This window comes from Pelobates fuscus, chromosome 3 (assembly GCF_036172605.1).
Source record: "Pelobates fuscus isolate aPelFus1 chromosome 3, aPelFus1.pri, whole genome shotgun sequence".
Classification (NCBI taxonomy): domain Eukaryota; kingdom Metazoa; phylum Chordata; class Amphibia; order Anura; family Pelobatidae; genus Pelobates; species Pelobates fuscus.
Genome location: NC_086319.1, coordinates 16,592,490 through 16,620,320, shown reverse-complemented (window position 1 = coordinate 16,620,320; position 27,831 = coordinate 16,592,490). Strand labels below are relative to the sequence as shown.

The window sequence follows — 27,831 nt, the reverse complement described above, 5'->3', positions numbered from 1 at the left end:
AATCCTGTACCCAACTCACAATATCCACAGAAAACACACTAAACCAATACCCAATAAACAAGTTGCATGCCTGTTTTCTTTAGAACTTCTCTATATGTGTTTTTGAGGAGTATTCCAATTCTTTGACATAATCTCCTTATTTGTTTATCTTTGACTCTACTCTAGTCTCATCACCTACTTCCTCTAAAGCAAAGGACTTGTACTTTTAAAAAACAAGATATGCAAGTTTCTTAAATTTTAATAACATTGTCAAATGTGCTATTTTACATATTAATAATAAAACAATGTATCAAAGTTATAAAAGCATCAAAGTACTTCAGCACCGAGTTGTGTGGTAAGGAATTGTTGATTCTTGAAACTTTGTCCAACTAACGTTCTTGCATTCTAACTGCTGTTTGGTTGTCTTTTAGGTGGAACGAGAAAAATCTATACTGCTGACTAATCTTCAAGAGTCACAGACTCAACTAGAACATACTAAAGGAGCCTTAACGGAGCAACATGAGCGTGTCCATAGACTCACAGAACACGTGAATGCAATGAGGAGGCTACATAGTAGCAAAGAACTGCAATCTGACAAGGCTAAGGTCTCTAGTGAGGAGACCCATGACTATGAGGTTGACATCAATGGCCTGGAGATTCTAGAATGTAAATACAAAGTAGCTGTTACAGAGGTCATTGATCTCAAAGCTGAACTCAAAGCCTTAAAAGAAAAATATAATAAACATATAGAGAACTATACTGAGGAAAAGACCAAACTGGACTCAAGGATACAGACGTACGATGAACAGGTGATGGGTCTAGAAAGAGCCAGCAAAGAGAGCAGTGAGAAGCTCATCCTGTTGGAAAAGGAACTTCATATAATGACCGCGATAGCAAATGAAACCCATAATACGCTTAATACTGCTCAGGATGAGCTGGTTACATTCAGTGAAGAATTGGCTCAGTTATATCATCATGTTTGCTTGTGCAACAATGAAACCCCAAATAGGGTAATGTTGGACTACTATAGACAAAGCAAAGTGACTCGGAGTGGAAGCTTGAAGGGTCCTGATGACCCCAGAGGGCTTTTATCACCAAGGCTGGCAAGGAGGGGTATAGCTTCTCCTGTAGAGCTAAGGAGTCCATGTGAGCCAGTTGCAAAAGAAAGTACAGAGTCAAGCAAAGAGCCAACTCCTCTACAGTCTGCTACTGTATCCCCTGTTATCACAGCCCCTCCATCCTCCCCAGTGTCAGACTCCAGTGACATCCGTAAAGAACCAATGAACATTTACAACCTCAATGCCATAATCAGGGATCAAATCAAACACTTGCAGAAGGCGGTGGACAGGTCCTTGCAGCTGTCACGCCAACGAGCTGCAGCCAGAGAGCTGGTGCCTATGATTGATAAAGACAAGGAAGCCTTATTGGAGGAGATTCTCAAGCTGAAGTCTCTACTGAGTACCAAACGGGAACAGATTGCCACCCTTAGAGCTGTTTTAAAAGCCAACAAACAGGTAGAGTTAAACAACATAACAGGAGGAAAGTAAATGTGTACACCGTATAGCATTTTACAATTATGTCTTATCAAATGAGTGGACATGTGCATTTGAGTTTCATTCTGAATCGAGTTTTGCCTGCATTCTGCCGACATTTTGGATTTCAAGAGCTCTCGAATTCCGAATTCAGCAGAATCAAAATTGAAATAAAAACAAATTAATTCAGAACTAATCAAAATGAAATTTTTCTGATCCATTCATTTTCATAAAGACAGCAAATTCGGGACTTATCTACTAAGCAACTGAAAGTGCACGCTTAAGAAAAAGGGCTTTTTTTTGTTTGACTCTTTCAACTGTGTAGTAGATGGCTCCCTAATTTGGTATCCTATTCTTATGTGTGATTTTGATAATTAACGATGCCACATTAGGGACATAGCTACTAAGCACCTGAAAGGGCAAATTTAAGAAAGGGGCTTTTTTTCCTATTTTTACCCTTTCAGCTGTACCTAAGTTGTACCTAATTAAGGGCTTTTATGTGGAATTTCCCTTTTTAAACATACCAACTTAGTGCCCTGTTTAGTAGATAGCTCCCTATCTGGTACCCTTATGTGGGATTGCCCTATTTAAGGATACCATATTAGGGTACTGTTTGGCAGATAGCTCCATCAATGTTGTCTATTTAGACCTTTATTGGTATCATCATTTTATATTGTTTCTCGGATCGCTCATATTGGAGGTGTTAAATGAAAGATTATAGATATTGGACATACTTGTTTCTTTATTGCATAATTCAATCTGTTGTCTGTGTAAAATGTCATTTAGTGCTCCTAAAAACTTAGCATTGTGGATCTTATTTTGTAAAAATAATGCTCTCATGGAGTAATGTTCTCATGGAGTAATGTTCTCATGGAGTAATGTTCTCATGGAATAATGGTCTCATTGAGTAATGATCTCATGGAATAATCCTGTCATGGAGTATTGTTCTAACGGAGTAATGTTCTCATTGAGTAATGCTCTCATGGAATAATCCTGTCATGGAGTATTGTTCTAACGGAGTAATGTTCTCATTGAGTAATGTTCCCATGGAGTAATGCTCTCATGGAGTAATGTTCTAACAAAGTAATGTTCTCATTGAGTAATGTTCTCATGGAATAATACTCTCATGGAATAATGCTCTCCTGGAGTAATGCTCTCATGGAATAATGCTCTCCTGGAGTAATGCTCTCATGGAATAATGCTCTCATTGAGTAATGCTCTAATGGAGTAATGTTCTAACGAAGTAATGCTCTCATTGAGTAATGTTCTAATGAAATAATACTCTCATGGAATAATGCTCTCCTGGAGTAATGCTCTAATGGAATAATGCTCTCATTCAGTAATGCTCTCATAGAATAATGCTCTCATTGAATAATGCATGCAATAATGCTGTCATGGAGTAATGTTTTCATTGAGTAATGTTCTCATGGAATAATACTCTAATGGAATAATGCTCTCATGGACTAATGCTCTCATTGAGTAATACTCTCATTGAGAAATGCTCTCAAAAAGTAATGCTTTCATGGAGTTATGTTCTCATTGAGTAATGCTCTCATTGAGAAATGCTCTCAAAAAGTAATGCTCTAATGGAGTAATGTTCTCATTGAGTAATGCTCTCATGGAGTAATGTTCCCATGGAGTAATGCTCTCATGGAGTAATGTTCTCATGGAGTAATGCTCTCATGGAGTAATGATGTTATGGAGTAATGTTCTCATGGAGTAATGCTCTCATGGAGTAATGCTCTCACGGAGTAATGTTCTTATGGAGTAATGCTCTCATGAAATAATGCTCTCATTGAGTAATACTCCCATGGAATAATACTCTCATTGAGTAATGCCCTCATGGAGTAATGCTCTAATGGAATAATGTTCCCATGGAGTAATGTTCTCATTGAGTAATGCTCTCATGGAGTAATGTTCTCATGGAGTAATGCTCTCATGGAGTAATGTTCCCATGGAGTAATGTTCTCATTGAGTAATGCTCTCATGGAGTAATGTTCTCATGGAGTAATGATCTCATGGAGTAATGCTCTCACGGAGTAATGTTCTCATGAAGTAATGCTCTCATGGAGTAATGTTCTAACGAAGTAATGTTCTCATTGAGTAATGTTCTCATGGAATAATACTCTCATGGAATAATGCTCTCCTGGAGTAATGCTCTCATGGAGTAATGTTCTCATGGAGTAATGCTCTCATGGAGTAATGTTGTTATGGAGTAATGTTCTCATGGAGTAATGCTCTCATGGAGTAATGCTCTCACGGAGTAATGTTCTTATGGAGTAATGCTCTTATGAAATAATGCTCTCATTGAGTAATACTCCCATGGAATAATACTCTCATTGAGTAATGCCCTCATGGAGTAATGCTCTAATGGAATAATGTTCCCATGGAGTAATGTTCTCATTGAGTAATGCTCTCATGGAGTAATGTTCTCATGGAGTAATGCTCTCATGGAGTACTGTTCCCATGGAGTAATGTTCTCATTGAGTAATGCTCTCATGGAGTAATGTTCTCATGGAGTAATGATCTCATGGAGTAATGCTCTCACGGAGTAATGTTCTCATGAAGTAATGCTCTCATGGAGTAATGTTCTAACGAAGTAATGTTCTCATTGAGTAATGTTCTCATGGAATAATACTCTCATGGAATAATGCTCTCCTGGAGTAATGCTCTCATGGAATAATGCTCTCATTGAGTAATGCTCTGATGGAGTAATGTTCTAACGAAGTAATGCTCTCATTGAGTAATGTTCTAATGGAATAATACTCTCATGGAATAATGCTCTCCTGGAGTAATGCTCTCATGGAATAATGCTCTCATTCAGTAATGCTCTCATTGAATAAAGCATGCAATAATGCTGTCATGGAGTAATGTTTTCATTGAGTAATGTTCTCATGGAATAATAATCTAATGGAATAATGCTCTCATGGAATAATGCTCTCATTGAGTAATACTCTCATTGAGAAATGCTCTCAAAAAGTAATGCTCTCATGGAGTTATGTTCTCATTGAGTAATGCTCTCATTGAGAAATGCTCTCAAAAAGTAATGCTCTAATGGAGTAATGTTCTCATTGAGTAATGCTCTCATGGAGTAATGTTCCCATGGAGTAATGTTCTCATTGAGTAATGCTCTCATGGAGTAATGTTCTCATGGAGTAATGCTCTCATGGAGTAATGTTGTTATGGACTAATGTTCTCATGGAGTAATGCTCTCATGGAGTAATGCTCTCATGGAGTAATTTTCTTATGGAGTAATGCTCTCATGAAATAATGCTCTCATTGAGTAATACTCCCATGGAATAATACTCTCATTGAGTAATGCCCTCATGGAGTAATGCTCTAATGGAATAATTCTCTCATTGAGTAATGCTCTCATTGAGTAATGCCCTCATGGAGTAATGCTCTAATGGACTAATGCTCTCATTGAGTAATACTCTCATTGAGAAATGCTCTCAAAAAGTAATGCTTTCATGGAGTTATGTTCTAATTGAGTAATGCTCTCATTGAGAAATGCTCTCAAAAAGTAATGTTCTAATGGAGTAATGTTCTCATTGAGTAATGTTCCCATGGAATAATGCTCTCATGGAGTAATGTTCTCATGGAGTAATGCTCTCATGGAGTAATGTTGTTATGGAGTAATGTTCTCATGGAGTAATGCTCTCATGGAGTAATGCTCTCACGGAGTAATGTTCTTATGGAGTAATGCTCTCATGAAATAATGCTCTCATTGAGTAATACTCCCATGGAATAATACTCTCATTGAGTAATGCCCTCATGGAGTAATGCTCTAATGGAATAATGTTCCCATGGAGTAATGTTCTCATTGAGTAATGCTCTCATGGAGTAATGTTCTCATGGAGTAATGCTCTCATGGAGTAATGTTCCCATGGAGTAATGTTCTCATTGAGTAATGCTCTCATGGAGTAATGTTGTTGTGGACTAATGTTCTCATGGAGTAATGCTCTCATGGAGTAATGCTCTCATGGAGTAATTTTCTTATGGAGTAATGCTCTCATGAAATAATGCTCTCATTGAGTAATACTCCCATGGAATAATACTCTCATTGAGTAATGCCCTCATGGAGTAATGCTCTAATGGAATAATTATCTCATTGAGTAATGCTCTCATTGAGTAATGCCCTCATGGAGTAATGCTCTAATGGAATAATGCTCTAATGGAATAATGCTCTCATTGAGTAATGCTCTCATGGAATAATGCTCTCATTGAGTAATGCTCTAATTGAATAATAATGCTCTCATTGAGTAATGCTCTAATTGAGTAATAATGCTCTCATTGAGTAATGCTCTCATTGAGTAATGCCCTCATGGAGTAATGTTCTAATGGAATAATACTCTCATGGAATAATGCTCACCTGGAGTAATGCTCTCATGGAATAATGCTCTCATTCAGTAATGCTCTCATTGAATAATGCATGCAATAATGCTGTCATGGAGTAATGTTTTCATTGAGTAATGTTCTCATGGAATAATAATCTAATGGAATAATGCTCTCATGGAATAATGCTCTCATTGAGTAATACTCTCATTGAGAAATTCTCTCAAAAAGTAATGCTCTCATGGAGTTATGTTCTCATTGAGTAATGCTCTCATTGAGAAATGCTCTCAAAAAGTAATGCTCTAATGGAGTAATGTGCTCATTGAGTAATGCTCTCATGGAGTAATGTTCCCATGGAGTAATGTTCTCATTGAGTAATGCTCTCATGGAGTAATGTTCTCATGGAGTAATGCTCTCATGGAGTAATGTTGTTATGGACTAATGTTCTCATGGAGTAATGCTCTCATGGAGTAATGCTCTCATGGAGTAATTTTCTTATGGAGTAATGCTCTCATGAAATAATGCTCTCATTGAGTAATACTCCCATGGAATAATACTCTCATTGAGTAATGCCCTCATGGAGTAATGCTCTAATGGAATAATTCTCTCATTGAGTAATGCTCTCATTGAGTAATGCCCTCATGGAGTAATGCTCTAATGGAATAATGCTCTCATTGAGTAATACTCTCATTGAGAAATGCTCTCAAAAAGTAATGCTTTCATGGAGTTATGTTCTCATTGAGTAATGCTCTCATTGAGAAATGCTCTCAAAAAGTAATGCTCTAATGGAGTAATGTTCTCATTGAGTAATGCTCTCATGGAGTAATGTTCCCATGGAGTAATGCTCTCATGGAGGAATGTTCTCATGAAGTAATGCTCTCATGGAGTAATGTTGTTATGGAGTAATGTTCTCATGGAGTAATGCTCTCATGGAGTAATGCTCTCACGGAGTAATGTTCTTATGGAGTAATGCTCTCATGAAATAATGCTCTCATTGAGTAATACTCCCATGGAATAATAGTCTCATTGAGTAATGCCCTCATGGAGTAATGCTCTAATGGAATAATGTTCCCATGGAGTAATGTTCTCATTGAGTAATGCTCTCATGGAGTAATGTTCTCATGGAGTAATGCTCTCATGGAGTAATGTTCCCATGGAGTAATGTTCCCATGGAGTAATGTTCTCATTGAGTAATGCTCTCATGGAGTAATGTTCTCATGGAGTAATGATCTCATGGAGTAATGCTCTCACGGAGTAATGTTCTCATGAAGTAATGCTCTCATGGAGTAATGTTCTAACGAAGTAATGTTCTCATTGAGTAATGTTCTCATGGAATAATACTCTCATGGAATAATGCTCTCCTGGAGTAATGCTCTCCTGGAATAATGCTCTCATTGAGTAATGCTCTAATGGAGTAATGTTCTAACGAAGTAATGCTCTCATTGAGTAATGTTCTAATGGAATAATACTCTCATGGAATAATGCTCTCCTGGAGTAATGCTCTCATGGAATAATGCTCTCATTCAGTAATGCTCTCATTGAGTAATGCATGCAATAATGCTGTCATGGAATAATGTTTTCATTGAGTAATGTTCTCATGGAATAATAATCTAATGGAATAATGCTCTCATGGAATAATGCTCTCATTGAGTAATACTCTCATTGAGAAATGCTCTCAAAAAGTAATTCTCTCATTGAGTTATGTTCTCATTGAGTAATGCTCTCATTGAGAAATGCTCTCAAAAAGTAATGCTCTAATGGAGTAATGTTCTCATTGAGTAATGCTCTCATGGAGTAATGTTCCCATGGAGTAATGTTCTCATTCAGTAATGCTCTCATGGAGTAATGTTCTCATGGAGTAATGCTCTCATGGAGTAATGTTGTTATGGACTAATGTTCTCATGGAGTAATGCTCTCATGGAGTAATGCTCTCATGGAGTAATGTTCTTATGGAGTAATGCTCTCATGAAATAATGCTCTCATTGAGTAATACTCCCATGGAATAATACTCTCATTGAGTAATGCCCTCATGGAGTAATGCTCTAATGGAATAATTCTCTCATTGAGTAATGCTCTCATTGAGTAATGCCCTCATGGAGTAATGCTCTAATGGAATAATGCTCTCATTGAGTAATGCTCTAATTGAATAATAATGCTCTCATTGAGTAATACTCTCATTGAGAAATGCTCTCAAAAAGTAATGCTCTCATGGAGTTATGTTCTCATTGAGTAATGCTCTCATTGAGAAATGCTCTAAAAAAGTAATGTTCTAATGGAGTAATGTTCTCATTGAGTAATGCTCTCATGGAGTAATGTTCCCATGGAGTAATGTTCTCATTGAGTAATGCTCTCATGGAGTAATGTTCTCATGGAGTAATGCTCTCATGGAGTAATGTTGTTATGGACTAATGTTCTCATGGAGTAATGCTCTCATGGAGTAATGCTCTCATGGAGTAATTTTCTTATGGAGTAATGCTCTCATGAAATAATGCTCTCATTGAGTAATACTCCCATGGAATAATACTCTCATTGAGTAATGCCCTCATGGAGTAATGCTCTAATGGAATAATGCTCTCATTGAGTAATGCTCTCATTGAGTAATGCTCTAATTGAATAATAATGCTCTCATTGAGTAATGCTCTAATTGAGTAATAATGCTCTCATTGAGTAATGCTCTCATTGAGTAATGCCCTCATGGAGTAATGTTCTAATGGAATAATACTCTCATGGAATAATGCTCACCTGGAGTAATGCTCTCATGGAATAATGCTCTCATTCAGTAATGCTCTCATTGAATAATGCATGCAATAATGCTGTCATGGAGTAATGTTCTAATAGAATAATACTCTCATGGAATAATGCTCACCTGGAGTAATGCTCTCATGGAATAATGCTCTCATTCAGTAATGCTCTCATTGAATAATGCATGCAATAATGCTGTCATGGAGTAATGTTTTCATTGAGTAATGTTCTCATGGAATAATAATCTAATGGAATAATGCTCTCATGGAATAATGCTCTCATTGAGTAATACTCTCATTGAGAAATTCTCTCAAAAAGTAATGCTCTCATGGAGTTATGTTCTCATTGAGTAATGCTCTCATTGAGAAATGCTCTCAAAAAGTAATGCTCTAATGGAGTAATGTTCTCATTGAGTAATGCTCTCATGGAGTAATGTTCCCATGGAGTAATGTTCTCATTGAGTAATGCTCTCATGGAGTAATGTTCTCATGGAGTAATGCTCTCATGGAGTAATGTTGTTATGGACTAATGTTCTCATTGAGTAATGCTCTCATGGAGTAATGTTCCCATGGAGTAATGTTCTCATTGAGTAATGCTCTCATGGAGTAATGTTCTCATGGAGTAATGCTCTCATGGAGTAATGTTGTTATGGACTAATGTTCTCATGGAGTAATGCTCTCATGGAGTAATGCTCTCATGGAGTAATTTTCTTATGGAGTAATGCTCTCATGAAATAATGCTCTCATTGAGTAATACTCCCATGGAATAATACTCTCATTGAGTAATGCCCTCATGGAGTAATGCTCTAATGGAATAATTCTCTCATTGAGTAATGCTCTCATTGAGTAATGCCCTCATGGAGTAATGCTCTAATGGAATAATTCTCTCATTGAGTAATGCTCTCATTGAGTAATGCCCTCATGGAGTAATGCTCTAATGGAATAATGCTCTCATTGAGTAATACTCTCATTGAGAAATGCTCTCAAAAAGTAATGCTTTCATGGAGTTATGTTCTCATTGAGTAATGCTCTCATTGAGAAATGCTCTCAAAAAGTAATGCTCTAATGGAGTAATGTTCTCATTGAGTAATGCTCTCATGGAGTAATGTTCCCATGGAGTAATGCTCTCATGGAGTAATGTTCTCATGAAGTAATGCTCTCATGGAGTAATGTTGTTATGGAGTAATGTTCTCATTGAGTAATGCTCTCATGGAGTAATGCTCTCACGGAGTAATGTTCTTATGGAGTAATGCTCTCATGAAATAATGCTCTCATTGAGTAATACTCCCATGGAATAATAGTCTCATTGAGTAATGCCCTCATGGAGTAATGCTCTAATGGAATAATGTTCCCATGGAGTAATGTTCTCATTGAGTAATGCTCTCATGGAGTAATGTTCTCATGGAGTAATGCTCTCATGGAGTAATGTTCCCATGGAGTAATATTCCCATGGAGTAATGTTCTCATTGAGTAATGCTCTCATGGAGTAATGTTCTCATGGAGTAATGATCTCATGGAGTAATGCTCTCACGGAGTAATGTTCTCATGAAGTAATGCTCTCATGGAGTAATGTTCTAACGAAGTAATGTTCTCATTGAGTAATGTTCTCATGGAATAATACTCTCATTGAGTAATGCTCTCATGGAGTAATGTTCTCATGGAGTAATGATCTCATGGAGTAATGCTCTCACGGAGTAATGTTCTCATGAAGTAATGCTCTTATGGAGTAATGTTCTAACGAAGTAATGTTCTCATTGAGTAATGTTCTAATGGAATAATACTCTCATGGAATAATGCTCTCCTGGAGTAATGCTCTAATGGAATAATGCTCTCATTGAGTAATACTCTCATTGAGAAATGCTCTCAAAAAGTAATGCTTTCATGGAGTTATGTTCTCATTGAGTAATGCTCTCATTGAGAAATGCTCTCAAAAAGTAATGCTCTAATGGAGTAATGTTCTCATTGAGTAATGCTCTCATGGAGTAATGTTCCCATGGAGTAATGCTCTCATGGAGTAATGTTCTCATGAAGTAATGCTCTCATGGAGTAATGTTGTTATGGAGTAATGTTCTCATTGAGTAATGCTCTCATGGAGTAATGCTCTCACGGAGTAATGTTCTTATGGAGTAATGCTCTCATGAAATAATGCTCTCATTGAGTAATACTCCCATGGAATAATAGTCTCATTGAGTAATGCCCTCATGGAGTAATGCTCTAATGGAATAATGTTCCCATGGAGTAATGTTCTCATTGAGTAATGCTCTCATGGAGTAATGTTCTCATGGAGTAATGCTCTCATGCATGGAGTAATGTTCCCATGGAGTAATATTCCCATGGAGTAATGTTCTCATTGAGTAATGCTCTCATGGAGTAATGTTCTCATGGAGTAATGATCTCATGGAGTAATGCTCTCACGGAGTAATGTTCTCATGAAGTAATGCTCTCATGGAGTAATGTTCTAACGAAGTAATGTTCTCATTGAGTAATGTTCTCATGGAATAATACTCTCATTGAGTAATGCTCTCATGGAGTAATGTTCTCATGGAGTAATGATCTCATGGAGTAATGCTCTCACGGAGTAATGTTCTCATGAAGTAATGCTCTCATGGAGTAATGTTCTAACGAAGTAATGTTCTCATTGAGTAATGTTCTAATGGAATAATACTCTCATGGAATAATGCTCTCCTGGAGTAATGCTCTCATGGAATAATGCTCTCATTCAGTAATGCTCTCATTGAATAATGCATGCAATAATGCTGTCATGGAATAATGTTTTCATTGAGTAATGTTCTCATGGAATAATAATCTAATGGAATAATGCTCTCATGGAATAATGCTCTCATTGAGTAATACTCTCATTGAGAAATGCTCTCAAAAAGTAATTCTCTCATTGAGTTATGTTCTCATTGAGTAATGCTCTCATTGAGAAATGCTCTCAAAAAGTAATGCTCTAATGGAGTAATGTTCTCATTGAGTAATGCTCTCATGGAGTAATGTTCCCATGGAGTAATGTTCTCATTCAGTAATGCTCTCATGGAGTAATGTTCTCATGGAGTAATGCTCTCATGGAGTAATGTTGTTATGGACTAATGTTCTCATGGAGTCATGCTCTCATGGAGTAATGCTCTCATGGAGTAATGTTCTTATGGAGTAATGTTCTCATGAAATAATGCTCTCATTGAGTAATACTCCCATGGAATAATACTCTCATTGAGTAATGCCCTCATGGAGTAATGCTCTAATGGAATAATTCTCTCATTGAGTAATGCTCTCATTGAGTAATGCCCTCATGGAGTAATGCTCTAATGGAATAATGCTCTCATTGAGTAATGCTCTAATTGAATAATAATGCTCTCATTGAGTAATGCTCTAATTGAGTAATAATGCTCTCATTGAGTAATGCTCTCATTGAGTAATGCCCTCATGGAGTAATGTTCTAATGGAATAATGCTCTCATTGAGTAATACTCTCATGGGGTAAATTATCATAGAGTATTGCTCTCATGGAGTAATGTTGTCATTGTAGGGCCATGATCTATACACCAAAACAGCTTCATTAAGCTAAAGTTGTTTCGGTGCTTAGAGTATTCCTTTAAATCATTTCAAAAGTTAATCCAAAAATAGGAACTCATTTAAATCCAAAGTTAATCCAAAAATATTAAATTGAGGCCAGAGCTTATAATTTATTTCGGTGTATCTACTTTTTTTAATCTATGCACGGGACAAAGATCCTCTGGTTGATGGATGTAGACCGACCCCCTCCCTCTCGGAATTCCGGGAACCAGTTAAGAAGACAGAGACGTTGTTTTCCAAACCAATTTGTTCTTTTATTGAATGCAAATTATATTTATACATATCTTTCATGGTGGGGGAGGGGGGAATATTAGTATATGGGTGTGACAATTGCATAAGAGTTGTAAAACAGTTGTTTATCACAAGATATAAGCAGCTGTTTCCTTTTATATCCTATGTTAAATTACACAAATATACTGATTAAAACCAGATGTTACAAATACCAAAGAAAATGAACTTTTGGACAACAATAAGAACATATTACGAAAGCAGTAAGGTTTTCTGGGAACTGAAATAACAAGCAGCGATTCCAAGTTTCAAATTAACCTTTAATGTAACCAGCTAGAATAGATAGTAAAATGGATATTCTATCCTTCTAAAATGGATATTCTATCCTTCAGTAATGCTCTCATGGAGTAATGCTCTCATGGAGTAATGTTCTCATGGAGTAATGTTCTCATGGAATAATGCTCTCATTGAGTAATGCTCTCATTGAGTAATGCTCTCATGGAATAATGCTCTCATGGAATAATGCTCTCATGGAGTAATGCTCTCATGGAGTAATGTTCTCATGGAGTAATGTTCTCATTGAGTAATGCTCTCATTGAGTAATGTTCTCATTGAGTAATGCTCTAATGGATTACTGTTCTCATGGAGTAATGCTCTCATGGAATAATGTTGTCATGGAGTAATGTTCTCATGGATTAATGTTGTCATGGAGTAATGCTCTCATGGAGTAATGTTCTCATTGAGTAATGCTCTCATGGAGTAAAGTTCTCATGGATTAATGTTGTCATGGAGTAATGCTCTCATGGAGTAATGTTCTCATGGAGTAATGCTCTCATGGAGTAATGTTCTCATGGAGTAATGTTCTCATGGAGTAATGCTCTCATTGAGTAATACTCTCATTGAGTAATACTATCATGGAGTAATGTTCTCATGGAGTAATGGTCTCATTGAATAATACTCTAATTGAGTAATGTTCTCATGAAGTAATGCTCTCATTGAGTAATGTTCTCATTGAGTAATGCTCTAATGGATTAATGTTCTCATGGAGTAATGCTCTCATGGAATAATGCTCTCATTGAGTAATGCTCTCATTGAGTAATACTCTCATTGAGTAATACTATCATGGAGTAATGTTCTCATGGAGTAATGGTCTCATTGAATAATACTCTAATTGAGTAATGTTCTCATGGAGTAATGCTCTCATTGAGTAATGTTCTCATTGAGTAATGCTCTAATGGATTAATGTTCTCATGGATTAATGTTCTCATGGAGTAATGCTCTCATGGAGTAATGTTGTCATGGAGTAATGCTCTAATGGATTAATGTTCTCATGGAGTAATGCTCTCATGGAATAATGTTGTCATGGAGTAATGTTCTCATGGAGTAATGCTCTCATTGAGTAATGTTCTCATTGAGTAATGCTCTAATGGATTAATGTTCTCATGGATTAATGTTCTCATGGAGTAATGCTCTCATGGAGTAATGTTGTCATGGAGTAATGCTCTAATGGATTAATGTTCTCATGGAGTAATGCTCTCATGGAATAATGTTGTCATGGAGTAATGTTCTCATGGAGTAATGCTCTCATGAAGTAATGGTAAAATATAGGTGGAAAGCTTTTTAATCTTATTTATTATTCATATGTTATATCTATGACCACAGAGTCAATGTTTCTTTTATTCATACAGGTAATATTTATTAAAATTGTTCTAAATGTACTAGAATTGTGCTAATTATACTATTGTATATGTGGCACAGGTATTCCCACTGGATACACGGTTTAATTCCTCCTAAAGTCCATTTCATTGTGTGTTGGGCCTTTCAGTGTCAACTACCACAAAAATCTACGTTTACCCCTAGTAATGGGGGTGGAGGGAGGGGGAGATTTTTAGTATTATTAGGATCTACTATCTATTATTGTGTGATAATATATCATAGGATCTGCTATTTATTATTGTGCGATAATATATCATAGGATCTGCTATTTATTATTGTGCGATAATATATCATAGGATCCACTATCTATTATTGTGCGATAATATATCATAGGATCTGCTATTTATTATTGTGCGATAATATAGCATAGGATCCACTATCTATTATTGTGCGATAATATATCATAGGATCTACTATCTATTATTGTGCGATAATATATCATAGGATCCACTATTTATTATTGTGCGATAATATATCATAGGGTCTACTATACCATGTCAACCTCTTCATGTCACAGTTTTCCTCTGCCCATTAAAACATACGGTCATGGCATAAGCAGTTTGGCAGAATTTGTGGTCTTAAAGGCTACTTCCTTATGTCTGATCCATTTTTTGTTTTCCATCTGGGTATTATATACTATGTGTTTGCTGTAAGAAACTCCAGGCTTTCTTTAGTAGAAACATTTATCATTGTTAAATGTGTGCCTGCAATGTTTTAGTAAAAAGTAAAAACATAACAGAACGTAACATTACTATCCAAGAGAGACAATTCTACCTTTGTTCTTCTCGATTCCCATTCCTTGGCAGAGACTTTCTTATTTCCTCCTGCACTTGGGAACACCAGGGCTTTTTGCCATAACCAGTCTAAATAAATTATACTCCTGGGGGTACCTATACCTCATGGGCACTTTCCCTTCTAACAACTTGATTTTTGTTCTGCATTCCCTGAGTTCCCCAGAGAGAGAACGCCCTATTAATCTATAGCTTGCAAATATCTGCTATCTGGTGGGAATTCCACAGTTGTTCGGGTAGTAGAGACAACTTCTGTGATAGGAAACCATTTCTCCTATAGAGGCGCGGAGCCACAGAGGGGAATTAAGTTGCTGAACTTTAGTTTTAAAATACGTTATTTGAAATTGGGTTAAAAAGTCAAGTTGGGGGTCCTACAAATAAAGAGACGACGTCTTATGTGAGCCACAGGAATTATATTACAGAACTCACATTGTATTCACTTTATTCGTCAGTGTGTTTGTTTTAGAAATTCAAGGAGTCAAAGTTCCCACAATTAATGATGCAATTTTTGTTTTTTATTGAGAACTAAAACAATAAATATTAGTAAATCATTATTATGAGTGAATAATAGCTAAATTCATATTCAAGAGCATCCATAATATTTAACATATTAAAAAGAGAAAGGAGGAGATTATTTTAAAAATGTAGCTACATTTCTTGCATAGGTAGATAGAACCACTGCATCCCTAGAATGTTGGAGAATTGTTAGATAAATTGCTACATTGGATTTGGACTCTCCCATGGATAGTCCACCAATATAACCTGGGCACTGTATTTTTTGTGGACTGTAAGTCACATCACCTCCTGTCTGTCTGAGAATGATGAGAGTTTATAGAGCAAAATATCTTGAGTGCAGCTGTACCCACAAATAAGGTAAATAAAAAAAAAACAGAAATTTATAGGCGCTCGCTATAACGTGATAAATCAGTGAGGGCTGCTGTATACAATACAAGGATTCCCAAACCTTGTGTATTGGTAAAACAGAAAATAGAGTATGGCGTATACTGCACTCACATTTACATGAGCTATAACCAGCTCAGGGGTAACAGGTGTTCAGCAGAATAATCCCTGCTTGTAGGATATTACGAATTATTTTCCTCTTTGGGTCTGATGGGGTCCAACTCTCAGGAGAAGGGAAGAATAGGAACAACAAATAGTGCTCTCTGATGATATAATGTGGTATAAATAAAAAGAAAAGGAAATATACTCACAAATTGAAGTGCAGATCACACTGCACTTGAGATATAGCGTGGGCGGTATAATCCCCACCTCAGGATATATAAAATGCCAGGAAAAGAAATAATAAAAATGTTATATGTGTAAAAATAATAAAAATCATATGAATGGCACAGAAGTATAGCCAAACTTAATTTATTATTTAAAATACACAATAAAATCCATTAACGCGTTTCACCACTGGGGTTTTATCAAAATGGAATAACATTAAAACCTGGCAAGAATAGAATATATATAGGAGCAATGTTACTTTAAAAATGGCGCCAAAAGTAGCATCAATTAGCATAAGCCAATCAGAGTTAGGCATAATACATATTGGAAACAAGACTTATAGTGATAATAAAAATAGGGATTAAAATAGATGAAATAAAAGTCTGTCATGTGACAGACATAATGCATAATATATAAATAAAAAACAAAGCTTCTAACTGAAACGGTGCTATGTTTAAACATAGAGGAAGCGCGTCATGTGACCCGCGCGGCATTGTGGGGAATGTAGTGCCCGGGTCACGTGATCGCACTCACACACATATGCTGGCCGTCCTGGTAATGGGCGGTATGTGTGCGCGCCGCGTCACGTGACCCGCGGCGAGCACACATACCGCCCATTATCAGGACGGCCACCATATGTGTGTGAGTATATTTCCTTTTCTTTTTATTTATACCACATTATACCATCAGAGAGCACTATTTGTTGTTCCTATTCTTCCCTTCTCCTGAGAGTTGGACACCATCAGACCCAAAGATGAAAAGAATTCGTAATATCCTACAAGCAGGGATTATTCTGCTGAACACCTGTTACCCCTGAGCTGGTCATAGCTCATGTAAATGTGAGTGTAATACATCTTATTATTTTATTGCCACGTATCTTGTACACTCTGCACGATTGGTCCTTTTCCCTTTGTGTTTTCCATATCACGAGAGAATTTGAAGTATCAAAGAAAGCGAGAACAGACATTTTATTTTATTTTTCCTATATATTGGGACTAATTTTATTATTTATATATTTTATTTTGTTTTATCTTGGCGCAGCCTTTTTCTCTTTTTCCTGTACATTCTCACTTCAGAGGGTAAGAGGGTTACCCTCTGTAAGGTTGCTGCCTACTTATTATATTATTAGCGCTAACCTATTTTCTACTTTTTATGGCGTATACTGCGCCCAAAAATAATAAGTACATACACCTCAGGAAGGTAGAGTTGGTAAATACCTCAAAATAATAAAACAGAAAAAACAATAATATTGCAATACAGTATTATAAAGTGCAAAGTCTTTGCTAAATAGCTATAGGAAAACCACTCACATACGGTAGAGCTATATAAGAGCTCTGCTTTATTCCGCGTGGACGGTACAATCCCCGTCTAAGGATACAGGATGGTAAAGATGGTACTGATCCTCCAGATGCGAGTGTAAATATAAAAGTGAGAGAGAAAAAAAACACTCGGATAGTGTAGTAAGTACTATAAGTTAGGATGATTAAAGAAAGTATTGTACTTACAATTGTAGAGCAAAAACTTGCTCTAGTAATCACAGCTTGGCTGGTACTATCCCCACCTAAGGATATGATGGTATATATATAAGTAGAATAAAATTGACTATTTATTATAAAAATATAGCATATAAATATATATAGGTACAAAAAGTCCAAAGAAATGTCCCACTTAACGCGTTTCGCCTCTCCAAAGGCTTTATCAAAAGTCTGTATGTATGTATTATTTTTGGGCGCAGTATATGCCATACTCTAAATAAGGTAAATAGTCTATTGACCCTAAAAAGGACGTTAAGGGAACACTATAGCGTTAGGAATACAAAACTGTACCTAATGCTATAGTAATCCCCTATCCCTCACATACTAGCTCCCCCCTATGCAAGCTTGAATAGAATTAAAAACCCTTTAATTCACTTACCTTAATTTCAGCTCTGGCTCAATCTCCGCTTCCTCTTATTTCAAGCATCATATCCGTGCTATGCCTTCTCTATATGAAATCATTAAATAATGCTTTCCTATGGGGATTTCATGATATTGGTCGTCCTCCTGCAAAGAGTGAGGATGTCCAGCATCATTTAACAGAGTTAAACTCTCTGGTAGACAGCCACTAGAGGCAGTCTTAACCCTGCAAAGTAAACCCTGCGGGTTCTCTAAAACGGCATGCTTTAGATTGCAGGCGTATGGAATAAGGGATACTGCACCCAGACCACGTCAATGAGATGATGTGGTCTGGGTGACTATAGTGTCCCTTTATATTGTCACATTGTTAGGGCAATTTTCTTTTCCTGGGGATCTGATTCGGCTGCAGTTCTGTACTCCAGGAATTCAGCACACCACACATACAGGGCCCGGGAGAGTCATCTAAGACTCAACACCAATGTAAGGTTCCAAAATCAACTCTTAGGTTATTGGTATAACACATCGTGTTATATAGTTATCTTATCATGCCACATTAGATCATAATATACAGAATCAGCCATTATATTAGACAATTGTCAACGATTACTCATCATTAGTGATGTCCCGAACGGTTCGCTGGCGATTAGTCCCTGGCGAACATATGCAATGTTCGGTCCGCCCCCTATTCGTCATCATTGAGTAAACTTTGACCCTGTACCTCACAGTCAGCAGACACATTCCAGCCAATCAGCAGCAGACCCTCCCTCCCAGACCCTCCCAACTCCTAGACATCATACAATTTAAATTAATTCTGAAGCTGCATTCATTTTTTTTTTTTGTGGTCTTTCAGCCAAATTTACTAATACTAAGTAAAAATTACTTAGTATTAGTAAATTGTGCCCCTACTCGCAATACCGCGAGTAGGGGCATGTCTATTAAACAGTGAGCAACCTGTGGCTGCTCACTGTTAAAAAAAAAAAGAAAAAAAAAAGGCTCCCCCTCCCTGAGCGGGTGGGGGCCCTAAAGTAAAAAAAGGGGGGAGGACCTAATGTCCTCCCCCCTGGCCCCCACCCCTGAGCGGCGGGTGGGGGCCCTAAATACCAATAGGGGGGGACCTATTGTCCTCCCCCCTGGGCCCCACCCCTGAGCGGCGGGTGGGGGCCCTAAATACCAATAGGGGGGGACGACCTATTGTCCTCCCCCCGGCCCCCACCCCTGAGCGGCGGGTGGGGGCCCTAAATACCAATAGGGGGGTGGACCTATTGTCCTCCCTCCTGGCCCCCACCCCTGAGCGGCGGGTGGGGGCCCTAAATACCAATAGGGGAAAATTATTTGATTTCGGCCATTAGGACGAAAAGAGCACTAAGCTTGCGCACAAAATAAAAAAGGTAGTAGGAAGCCGGCAGCGCTACCAGCTCCCTCCTTGTAATAAATAACTATTCCTACCCCCCCTGTATTAAAAGGGAGGTTAAATTCTCCCATATGCCCGAACTCCCTTATGCCCTGCCGCTCATGGGTGGGGACCAGGGGAGACCTAATGAGCCAAGGGGGGACCCTAATTAAATAAATAATAGGGGGGACATTAAGTCCCCCTCCACTCATGGGTGGGGACCAGGGGGGACATTAGGTTCTCCCTTTAATTCATTAGGGTCCCCACTCGCCGCAATAGCTGCCCAGTCACTAGTACTTTTAAATTTGTTTAGGCAACTTGCCCCTACTCGAGGCATACCGAGTGTAGGGGCATGCGGGAGGATTTAACCTCCCTTTTATTGATATGGGGGTCATAGTGACCCCCATATGTTTTAATGCAGGGGTGGGGGGGAGGTTGGGATTTATATTTATTACAAGGAGGGAGCTGGTAGCGCTGCCGACTCCCTCCTTAGTTTTTTTTCCGCACATGAACACTGTTTTTTCTCCGTGCTGTGGGGGTTTATTCCCCTGCAGCATCAAATCTATTAAACAAACGAAACGAAAAGGTAATGCATTCAGCTTTTGCCCTTTCGTTTCGTTTCTATTTCATTTGTAGGACTTTCGTTTACGTTTTAGTAAACAAATACGAAAAAAAAAAAATTCTGACAAAATCGAATTCGTACGAAAACCAATGCACATGTCTACTGCATACTATGTCAATTCTGCTTCTCATCTCCCTTATATCTAGAATATATTGGCTGCTTAATTTTACCATATATATCAGTCATTTTTAGTTTGTACTTTTAAGAATCACTTTTGTCCTGCTAAGGTAAAACACCATCTGACTTGGTTGACAGATGGTGAGAACTTATACATCTAAAATTAAAACATGGTTGTGGCCAGGTATGCCTCATAAGTAAGTTGTCCTGTTTGGCATGCGCCCCAGGTCAATCGTGACTTGAAATTTCTTCTAAAATTCCTCCAGTAACTTTCCACTGTTCATAGCTAGTTCTAAAATAGAGGCTTAGTATCTTAGTCTTAATTTTACATAATAAACTGCATGAAATGACTGATACATTGTCCAAGATGGCAGGTGGCAGTTTAGCAAAACGTGTTTACAATGACTAATCAATTTCACATTTGCCATTTTACTCAATGTATCCTCTATAAGAATACTAAAACGTATTTGCAAAATCTATCATCTTTATCCATTTGCTAATTCTAACTTCACTGCACTATTCATTATTTTAACTTATTTATTACTGCAAACATTTTATATATGCTTAATTTTAAGTCTTCCAATGATATATTCACATTACTAAAACTCGGAATGATTAAATAATCCCTTTTGTTTGGGTATTGATTTGATGATCTTACATGTGAAGATTTGTTGGGAATTGTGTGTGACATGAACACTTTAAAAAACAATCTCGGAATTCTAGGACTTTTGTGGCTAATTCTGAATGACAACCTTGACCAAAATAAAGCATTTTTAAAACATTTTTTTTTTCTTTTTTTTCCCCAGACCGCTGAAGTTGCTCTTGCCAACCTGAAGAACAAATATGAGAATGAAAAAACCATGGTAACTGAAACCATGACAAAACTGCGCAATGAGCTCAAGGCTCTTAAAGAGGACGCAGCTACCTTCTCGTCACTCCGAGCCATGTTTGCCACCAGGTAACAGAGATCTCTTGGATCTATTACTATGCACCTCAACCACACAAGCTCTGACAACGTGACAGTATACTAGTTATTAATGACATTTAATAAAGGGATCTATCGCAAAATGAACTAAATATAAGGAATACAAATTAATAAATTATAGGGCATAAAGACAGATAATCAACTACCTGGACTTTAATTAACTGATGAGCGGTACTTCTGCCAGCTTGGCACCAGGGCCGGACTGGGAATAAAAAGCAGCCCTGGAAAAAATAAATTCTATACCAGCCCCATAATGCGTCGCACCAGTATAGTGCGCCTATATGGAAGCGGGAAAAAAAACCTGAAAACTATCACTGAATCGTGAAAGAAAGCATTCACAGGGCTTCAAAACAAACAAAAGAGCGGATTGGTTGTAAGCAGACGGCATTTGCATATAATCAATGTTTCAGTCCATTTTCTTGATACATTACGAAAATTTTGATCATTTGGACTGAAATTGTGAGTGTATGCTATTGCACAGCAGTAAAAAAAATGATGTTATCTTGCTCATTTTGAAGTAATAAGAGTTTGCTCTTCACTTTGAATGACAACTGGATACATTTCAGTCAATGCCAATTCAATTCCCATAGGAAAGCATTAGGGGGCTATTGCACATGTGTGACAAAACGCTGCGCTTCATCGCACCAATCAGCATCTCCTCATAGATATCCATTGCATCAATGCATCTCTATGGGGAGCAATCAGCGCCTCCATGCAGAGTGTGCAGCACTGGACTAGGAAGCATCTCTAGTGCCGTCTGAGTGACTGTCACTAGAGATGTCCCGTTGCAGCAATGTAGACACTGCCTTTTCTCTGAAAAGGTAGCATTTACAGTGCTCAGCCTACAGGGACAGGCTATAGACACCAGAACCACGTCTTTCTCTCACCGGTCGACTCTAAATTACAGGGAGAGCAGGAGACACAAGTGAAGATGCATTTTGTTTCTGTTCCCCCCCCCCCCCCCCAAAGCCCCTTTCATGTGTCTCTAAGCCCCAGTCCCATTGTCTCTTTCTCCATTTCCCCAGCCCTTCTGTGAGTCTCTTTCTCAGACCACAGCACCTCTATGTGTATCTTTCCCCACAGCTCCTCTGTGTGTCTCATTCTCCTCTTTCCCAGCCCCTCTGTGTGTCTCATTCTCCCCTTTCCCAGCCCCTCTGTCTCTTTCTCCCCACACACCTCCATGTGTCTTTTTACTCCCCAGCCCCTCCATGTGTCTCATTCCCCACAGCCGTCCATGTGTCTCATTCCACCATCTCCAGTCTTCCATGAGTCTCAGTAGCCCCGCATGTGTCCTATTAGCCCTCAGCACTCCATGTGTCCCACTAGCCCTCCCTCCCAGCCCTCCATGTGTTCCTATAGCACCCTCCCAGCCCTCCATGAGTCCCTATATTCCCTCCCAGCCCTGTATGTGCCTCAGTAGCACCCCCATGTGTCCCATAAGCCCCCCGTGCAGGCCCGGACTGGCCATCGGGCACACCCGGCAAATGCCCGGTGGGCCGCGGTGGCCATGGGCCGAGGCCGGCAGGGGAAGGTCCCAGGATCTCCCCTGCCGGTCTATGCAGGGCCGGCACTATCCGAGCGCCGGCCCCGCTGTTTTCAATGAAGGGCCAGTGAGGAGATCATAGATCTCCCTCACTGGCCCCCTTGGAGAGACCTGCGGCTGGGGAGGGAGGTAGAGGACCCGGCGGAGCTCTATCTTGCAGCTCCGCCGGGTTCCTCTCGCGAGATCCGGCGCGTTGCCATGGCAACGACCGGATCTCGCGAGAGTGAACTCTAGCCCTCAGGCTAGAGTTCACTCACCACTGGACCACCAGGGATGGTGTCGGAGTGCCGGTCCCCCCCACCCACTCACCAGCATGCCAGTCCCCCCCTCCCAGGCTAAAGGTAAGAAGGGAGGGGGGGACATAATGCATACTTTTTTATTTATTTTACCCCCCAGCACTCAATCCCTTCTAACATTCACACACAACACACACATCACTATCACACACAGCACTCTCACTCCCATCACACACAGCACACACATCACTATCACACACAGCACTCTCACTCCCATCACACACAGCACTCTCACTCCCATCACAGCATTTTCACACACAGCACTCACTCCCATCACACACAGCACTCTCACTCCCATCACACACAGCACTCTCACTCCCATCACACACAGCACTCTCACTCCCATCACACACAGCACTCTCACACCCATCACAGCACTTTCACACACAGCACTCACACCCATCACACACAGCAGTCTCACACCCATCACAGCACTTTCACACACAACACTCTCACACCCATCACAGCACTTTCACACACAGCACTCTCACACCCATCACACACAGAACTCTCACACACATCACACTCAGCACTCACACACATCATCCACAGCACTATCACACTCATCACATTTAGGACTCACACACACATCACACTCAGCACTATCACAAAACACATCATACACAGCACTCTCACACACATCACACTCAGCACTCACACACATCATCCACAGCACTATCACACTCATCACATTTAGGACTCACACACACATCACACTCAGCACTATCACAAAACACATCATACACAGCACTCTCACACACATCACACTCAGCACTCACGCACATCATCCACAGCACTATCACACTCGGCACTCTCACACACAGCACTCTCACACACATCACCCTCAGCACTCACACACATCATCCACAGCACTATCACACTCAGCACTCTCACACACATCACACTCAGGACTCACACACATCACACTCCGCACTATCACAAAACACATCACACACAGCACCCTCATACACAGCACCCTCACACACATCACACACAGCATCCATCATACACACATACTGCACCCCTCACATACACACCGCACCTCCCCAACACACACATACACAATACTTCCAAATATATATATATATATATATATTATATATATATATATATATATACACACACACTACATTCCTGACATACACACTCTGGATACCCTATACACACACTAGATTCCTTGTAAGCAAACACATACTACACCCCTAAACACACACTCTCTACAAACACTACATCACATATACACACACACACACACTATAGCCTGTATGCACACACTTGCTACATCCCCTATACACACATTCTTTACAGACCCTAGCCACATATGCATTACATTACACCACAAACACAACACAACTAAAACCGACCTTTGCGCATGGTCTGCCCTGGCCTGCACTTTGAGAAGGGGGCGTGTTTGTCGTTAGTGACGACAAAACACGCCCTCTCTGCACCGCCCCTTCTTAGTGGGCCGCTGTGATAAAAAAATGCCCGGGCCGAATTTTTATCCCAGTCCGGCCCTGCCCCCGTGTGTCCCATTAACCCCCCAGCCCTCCATGTGTCCTATCAGCTCTCCTTCCCAGCCCTCCATGTGTCTCTATAGCCCCCTCCCAGCCACCATGTGTCCCAATAGGCCCCTACCCAGCCCCCACGTGTCCCACTAGCCATCCCTCCCAGTCACCATGTGTCCCATTAGCCCCCTCCCAGCCCTCTGTGTTCCTATAGCCTCCCTCCCAACCCTCCATGTGTGCCTATACCTCCCTCCCAACCCTCCAGGTGTTCTTATATCCCTCTCCCAACCCTCCATGTGTCCCATTAGTGGCCCCCACCCCAGCTCTCCCGTTCTCCCATTAGTTCCCCCCCCCGCTCTCTCTGTGTCCCATTAGATTGCCTCCCCCCAGCTCTCCCTGTGTCTTATTAGTCCCCCCTCAGCTCTCCCTGTGTCCCATTAGTTCCCCCCTGGCTCTCCCTGTGTTTAATTAGTCCCCCCCCCAGCTCTCCCTGTATCCTATTAGTTCCCACCCCAGCTCACCCTGTGTCCCATTAGTTCCCCCTCCCCCCCACACACAGCTCTCCCTGTGTCCCATTAGTTTACCTCCCCAGGTCTCCCTGTGTCCCATTAGTTCCCCCCACAGCTCTCCCTGTGTCCCATTAGTTCCCCTCCCCAGGTCTCCCTGTGTCCCATTAGTTTCCCCTTCCTGCTCTCCCTGTGTCCCATTAGTCCCCCCCAGCTCTCCCTGTGTCCCATTAGTTTCCCCTCCTCCACTCGCCCCAGCTCTCCCTGTACCTTGCTGTAGTGTGGCCGAGCAGGCAGACCGTGGTGGACGAGCTTCTGCTCACTGTACCCGGTCTGACAGGAAGCAGTCATGTGCTCTCTGTGAGCGTTTCCTGTCAGACCGGGTAGGGGAACAGGAGCTACTCTACCACTGTCTGCCTGCTCGGCCACGCTACATTCTGTGACCGGCAGGAGGGGAGCGCATACCCTCCTGCCGGTTACCCTATAATTGCGCCGTTCCGCAATCCCGGTGGGCCAGTCCGGCCCTGCTTGGCACACATGTAATCAAAGTGTGATGTTTGCCAAGATGGCATGTCCCCATCAGAAACCACTCCCAACAATGTCCCAGCTTCACTGATGTTAAAGTTCCATAGATGGGGGAAATCAGTGATACACTGTAACCATTTTGTTTTCTATGTTAACTTTCAGGATTTTAATCTTAAAAATATATGGTAGTGCATTTTATACTCTGGTGATTAATGTCAAAAATACTTTTATCTGTGACATTCTACTAAAATATAAAGAGTTTCAAAAAGAAATGAATCTGTACACTCACAGGGTTATTCACTAACGTGTGAATTTAGTTTTCCACATTTTACGGTTGTTACCTGACTTTTAATGTTCGGGATCTTGTATCCAAGTGTGAATCCCATGTAATGTATAATGATCTATGTACAGGTTGACAGACAGATGGATATACGTTTGTTTTACTGGAGAGAGATAGAGAAAATGTCACCAGATTTTTTTCTTTCCCTCTTTTGCCTGAGCAGATGCGACGAGTATGTAACACAGTTGGACGAGATGCAGAGGCAACTGGCAGCGGCAGAGGACGAGAAGAAGACTTTGAACTCTTTGTTGCGGATGGCCATCCAGCAGAAACTGGCGCTCACCCAGAGGCTGGAAGATCTGGAGTTTGACAACGAGCAGTCTTGGCGTACCAAAGGCAAGCTTGGAAAGACCAAGATCGGCAGCCCCAAAGTAAGTTCAGGGCCATCAGCAACTCTGACACCTATAGAAATACAGTTGCATAGCTTGATTCTCCAGATGTCAAATCCAGTGCTCAGCAGTGGGAGAGAGAAGAAGAGGTACCCACCTAGTGACCAGGCTCCCTCCACCAGTCCAGGATTCAGTAACACTCCCTCCGCCAGTCCAGGATTCAGTAACACTCACTCCGCCAGTCCAGGATTCAGTAACACTCACTCCGCCAGTCCAGGATTCAGTAACACTCACTCAGCCAGTCCAGGATTCAGTAACACTCACTCCGCCAGTCCAGGATTCAGTAACACTCACTCCGCCAGTCCAGGATTCAGTAACACTCACTCAGCCAGCCCAGGATTCAGTAACACTCACTCAGCCAGCCCAGGATTCAGTAACATTCCTTCAGCCAGTCCAGGATTCAGTAACACTCACTCAGCCAGCCCAGGATTCAGTAACACTCCCTCCGCCAGTCCAGGATTCAGTAACACTCCCTCCGCCAGTCCAGGATTCAGTAACACTCCCTCCGCCAGTCCAGGATTCAGTAACACTCACTCCGCCAGTCCAGGTTTCAGTAACACTCACTCAGCCAGCCCAGGATTCAGTAACACTCCCTCCTCCAGCCCAGGATTCAGTAACACTCTCTGAGCCAGCCCAGGATTCAGTAACACTCACTCCGCCAGTCCAGGATTCAGTAACACTCCCTCCGCCAGCCCAGGATTCAGTAACACTCCCTCAGCCAACCCAGGATTCAGTAACACTCCCTCCGCCAGTCAAGGATTCAGTAACACTCACTCCGCCAGTCCAGGATTCAGTAACACTCCCTCCGCCAGCCCAGGATTCAGTAACACTCCCTCAGCCAACCCAGGATTCAGTAACACTCCCTCCGCCAGTCCAGGATTCAGTAACACTCCCTCCGCCAGCCCAGGATTCAGTAACACTCACTCAGCCAACCCAGGATTCAGTAACACTCCCTCCTCCAGCCCAGGATTCAGTAACACTCACTCAGCCAGCCCAGGATTCAGTAACACTCACTCAGCCAACCCAGGATTCAGTAACACTCCCTCCTCCAGCCCAGGATACAGTAACACTCCCTCCTCCAGCCCAGGATACATTAATACTCCCTCCTCCCACCTAGGATTCAGTAACACTCTTAGCCAGTCCAGGATACAGTAACACTCTCAGCCAGCCCAGGATTCAGTAACACTCCCCCAGCCAGCCCAGGATTCACTAACACTCCGTCCGCCAACCCAGGATTAAGTAACACTCTCAGCCAGTCCAGCATTCAGTAACATTGTCAGCCAGTCCAGGATTCAGTAACACTCCCTCAGCCAGCCCAGGAATCAGTAACATTCTCTGAGCCAGCCCAAAATTCAGTAACACTCCCTCCACCAACCCAGGGTTCAGTAACACTCTCTGAGCAAGCCCAGGATTCAGTAACACTCCCTCTGCCAGTCCAGGATTCAGTAACACTCCCTCAGCCAACCCAGGATGCAGTAACACTCTCAGCCAGCCCAGGATACAGTAACACTCCCTCAGCCAGCCCAGGATACAGTAACACTCTCACCCAGCCCAGGATGCAGTAACACTCTCAGCCAGCCCAGGATACAGTAACACT

General features: G+C 40.7%; 1 protein-coding gene across 10 annotated transcripts in view; it reads left to right on the top strand.

Moving 5' to 3' along the window:
* BICD1 (BICD cargo adaptor 1) overlaps positions 1-27,831 on the top strand; it is a 193,648-nt gene that overhangs the window by 117,814 nt on the left and 48,003 nt on the right. For all 10 annotated transcript variants that reach the window (XM_063446766.1, XM_063446765.1, XM_063446768.1 and 7 more), the window contains exons 5-7: positions 411-1,493; positions 20,952-21,103; positions 26,009-26,216. In XM_063446766.1, coding sequence (XP_063302836.1) covers positions 411-1,493; positions 20,952-21,103; positions 26,009-26,216 — 1,443 coding nt within the window. The remainder of the gene's footprint in view (positions 1-410; positions 1,494-20,951; positions 21,104-26,008; positions 26,217-27,831) is intronic.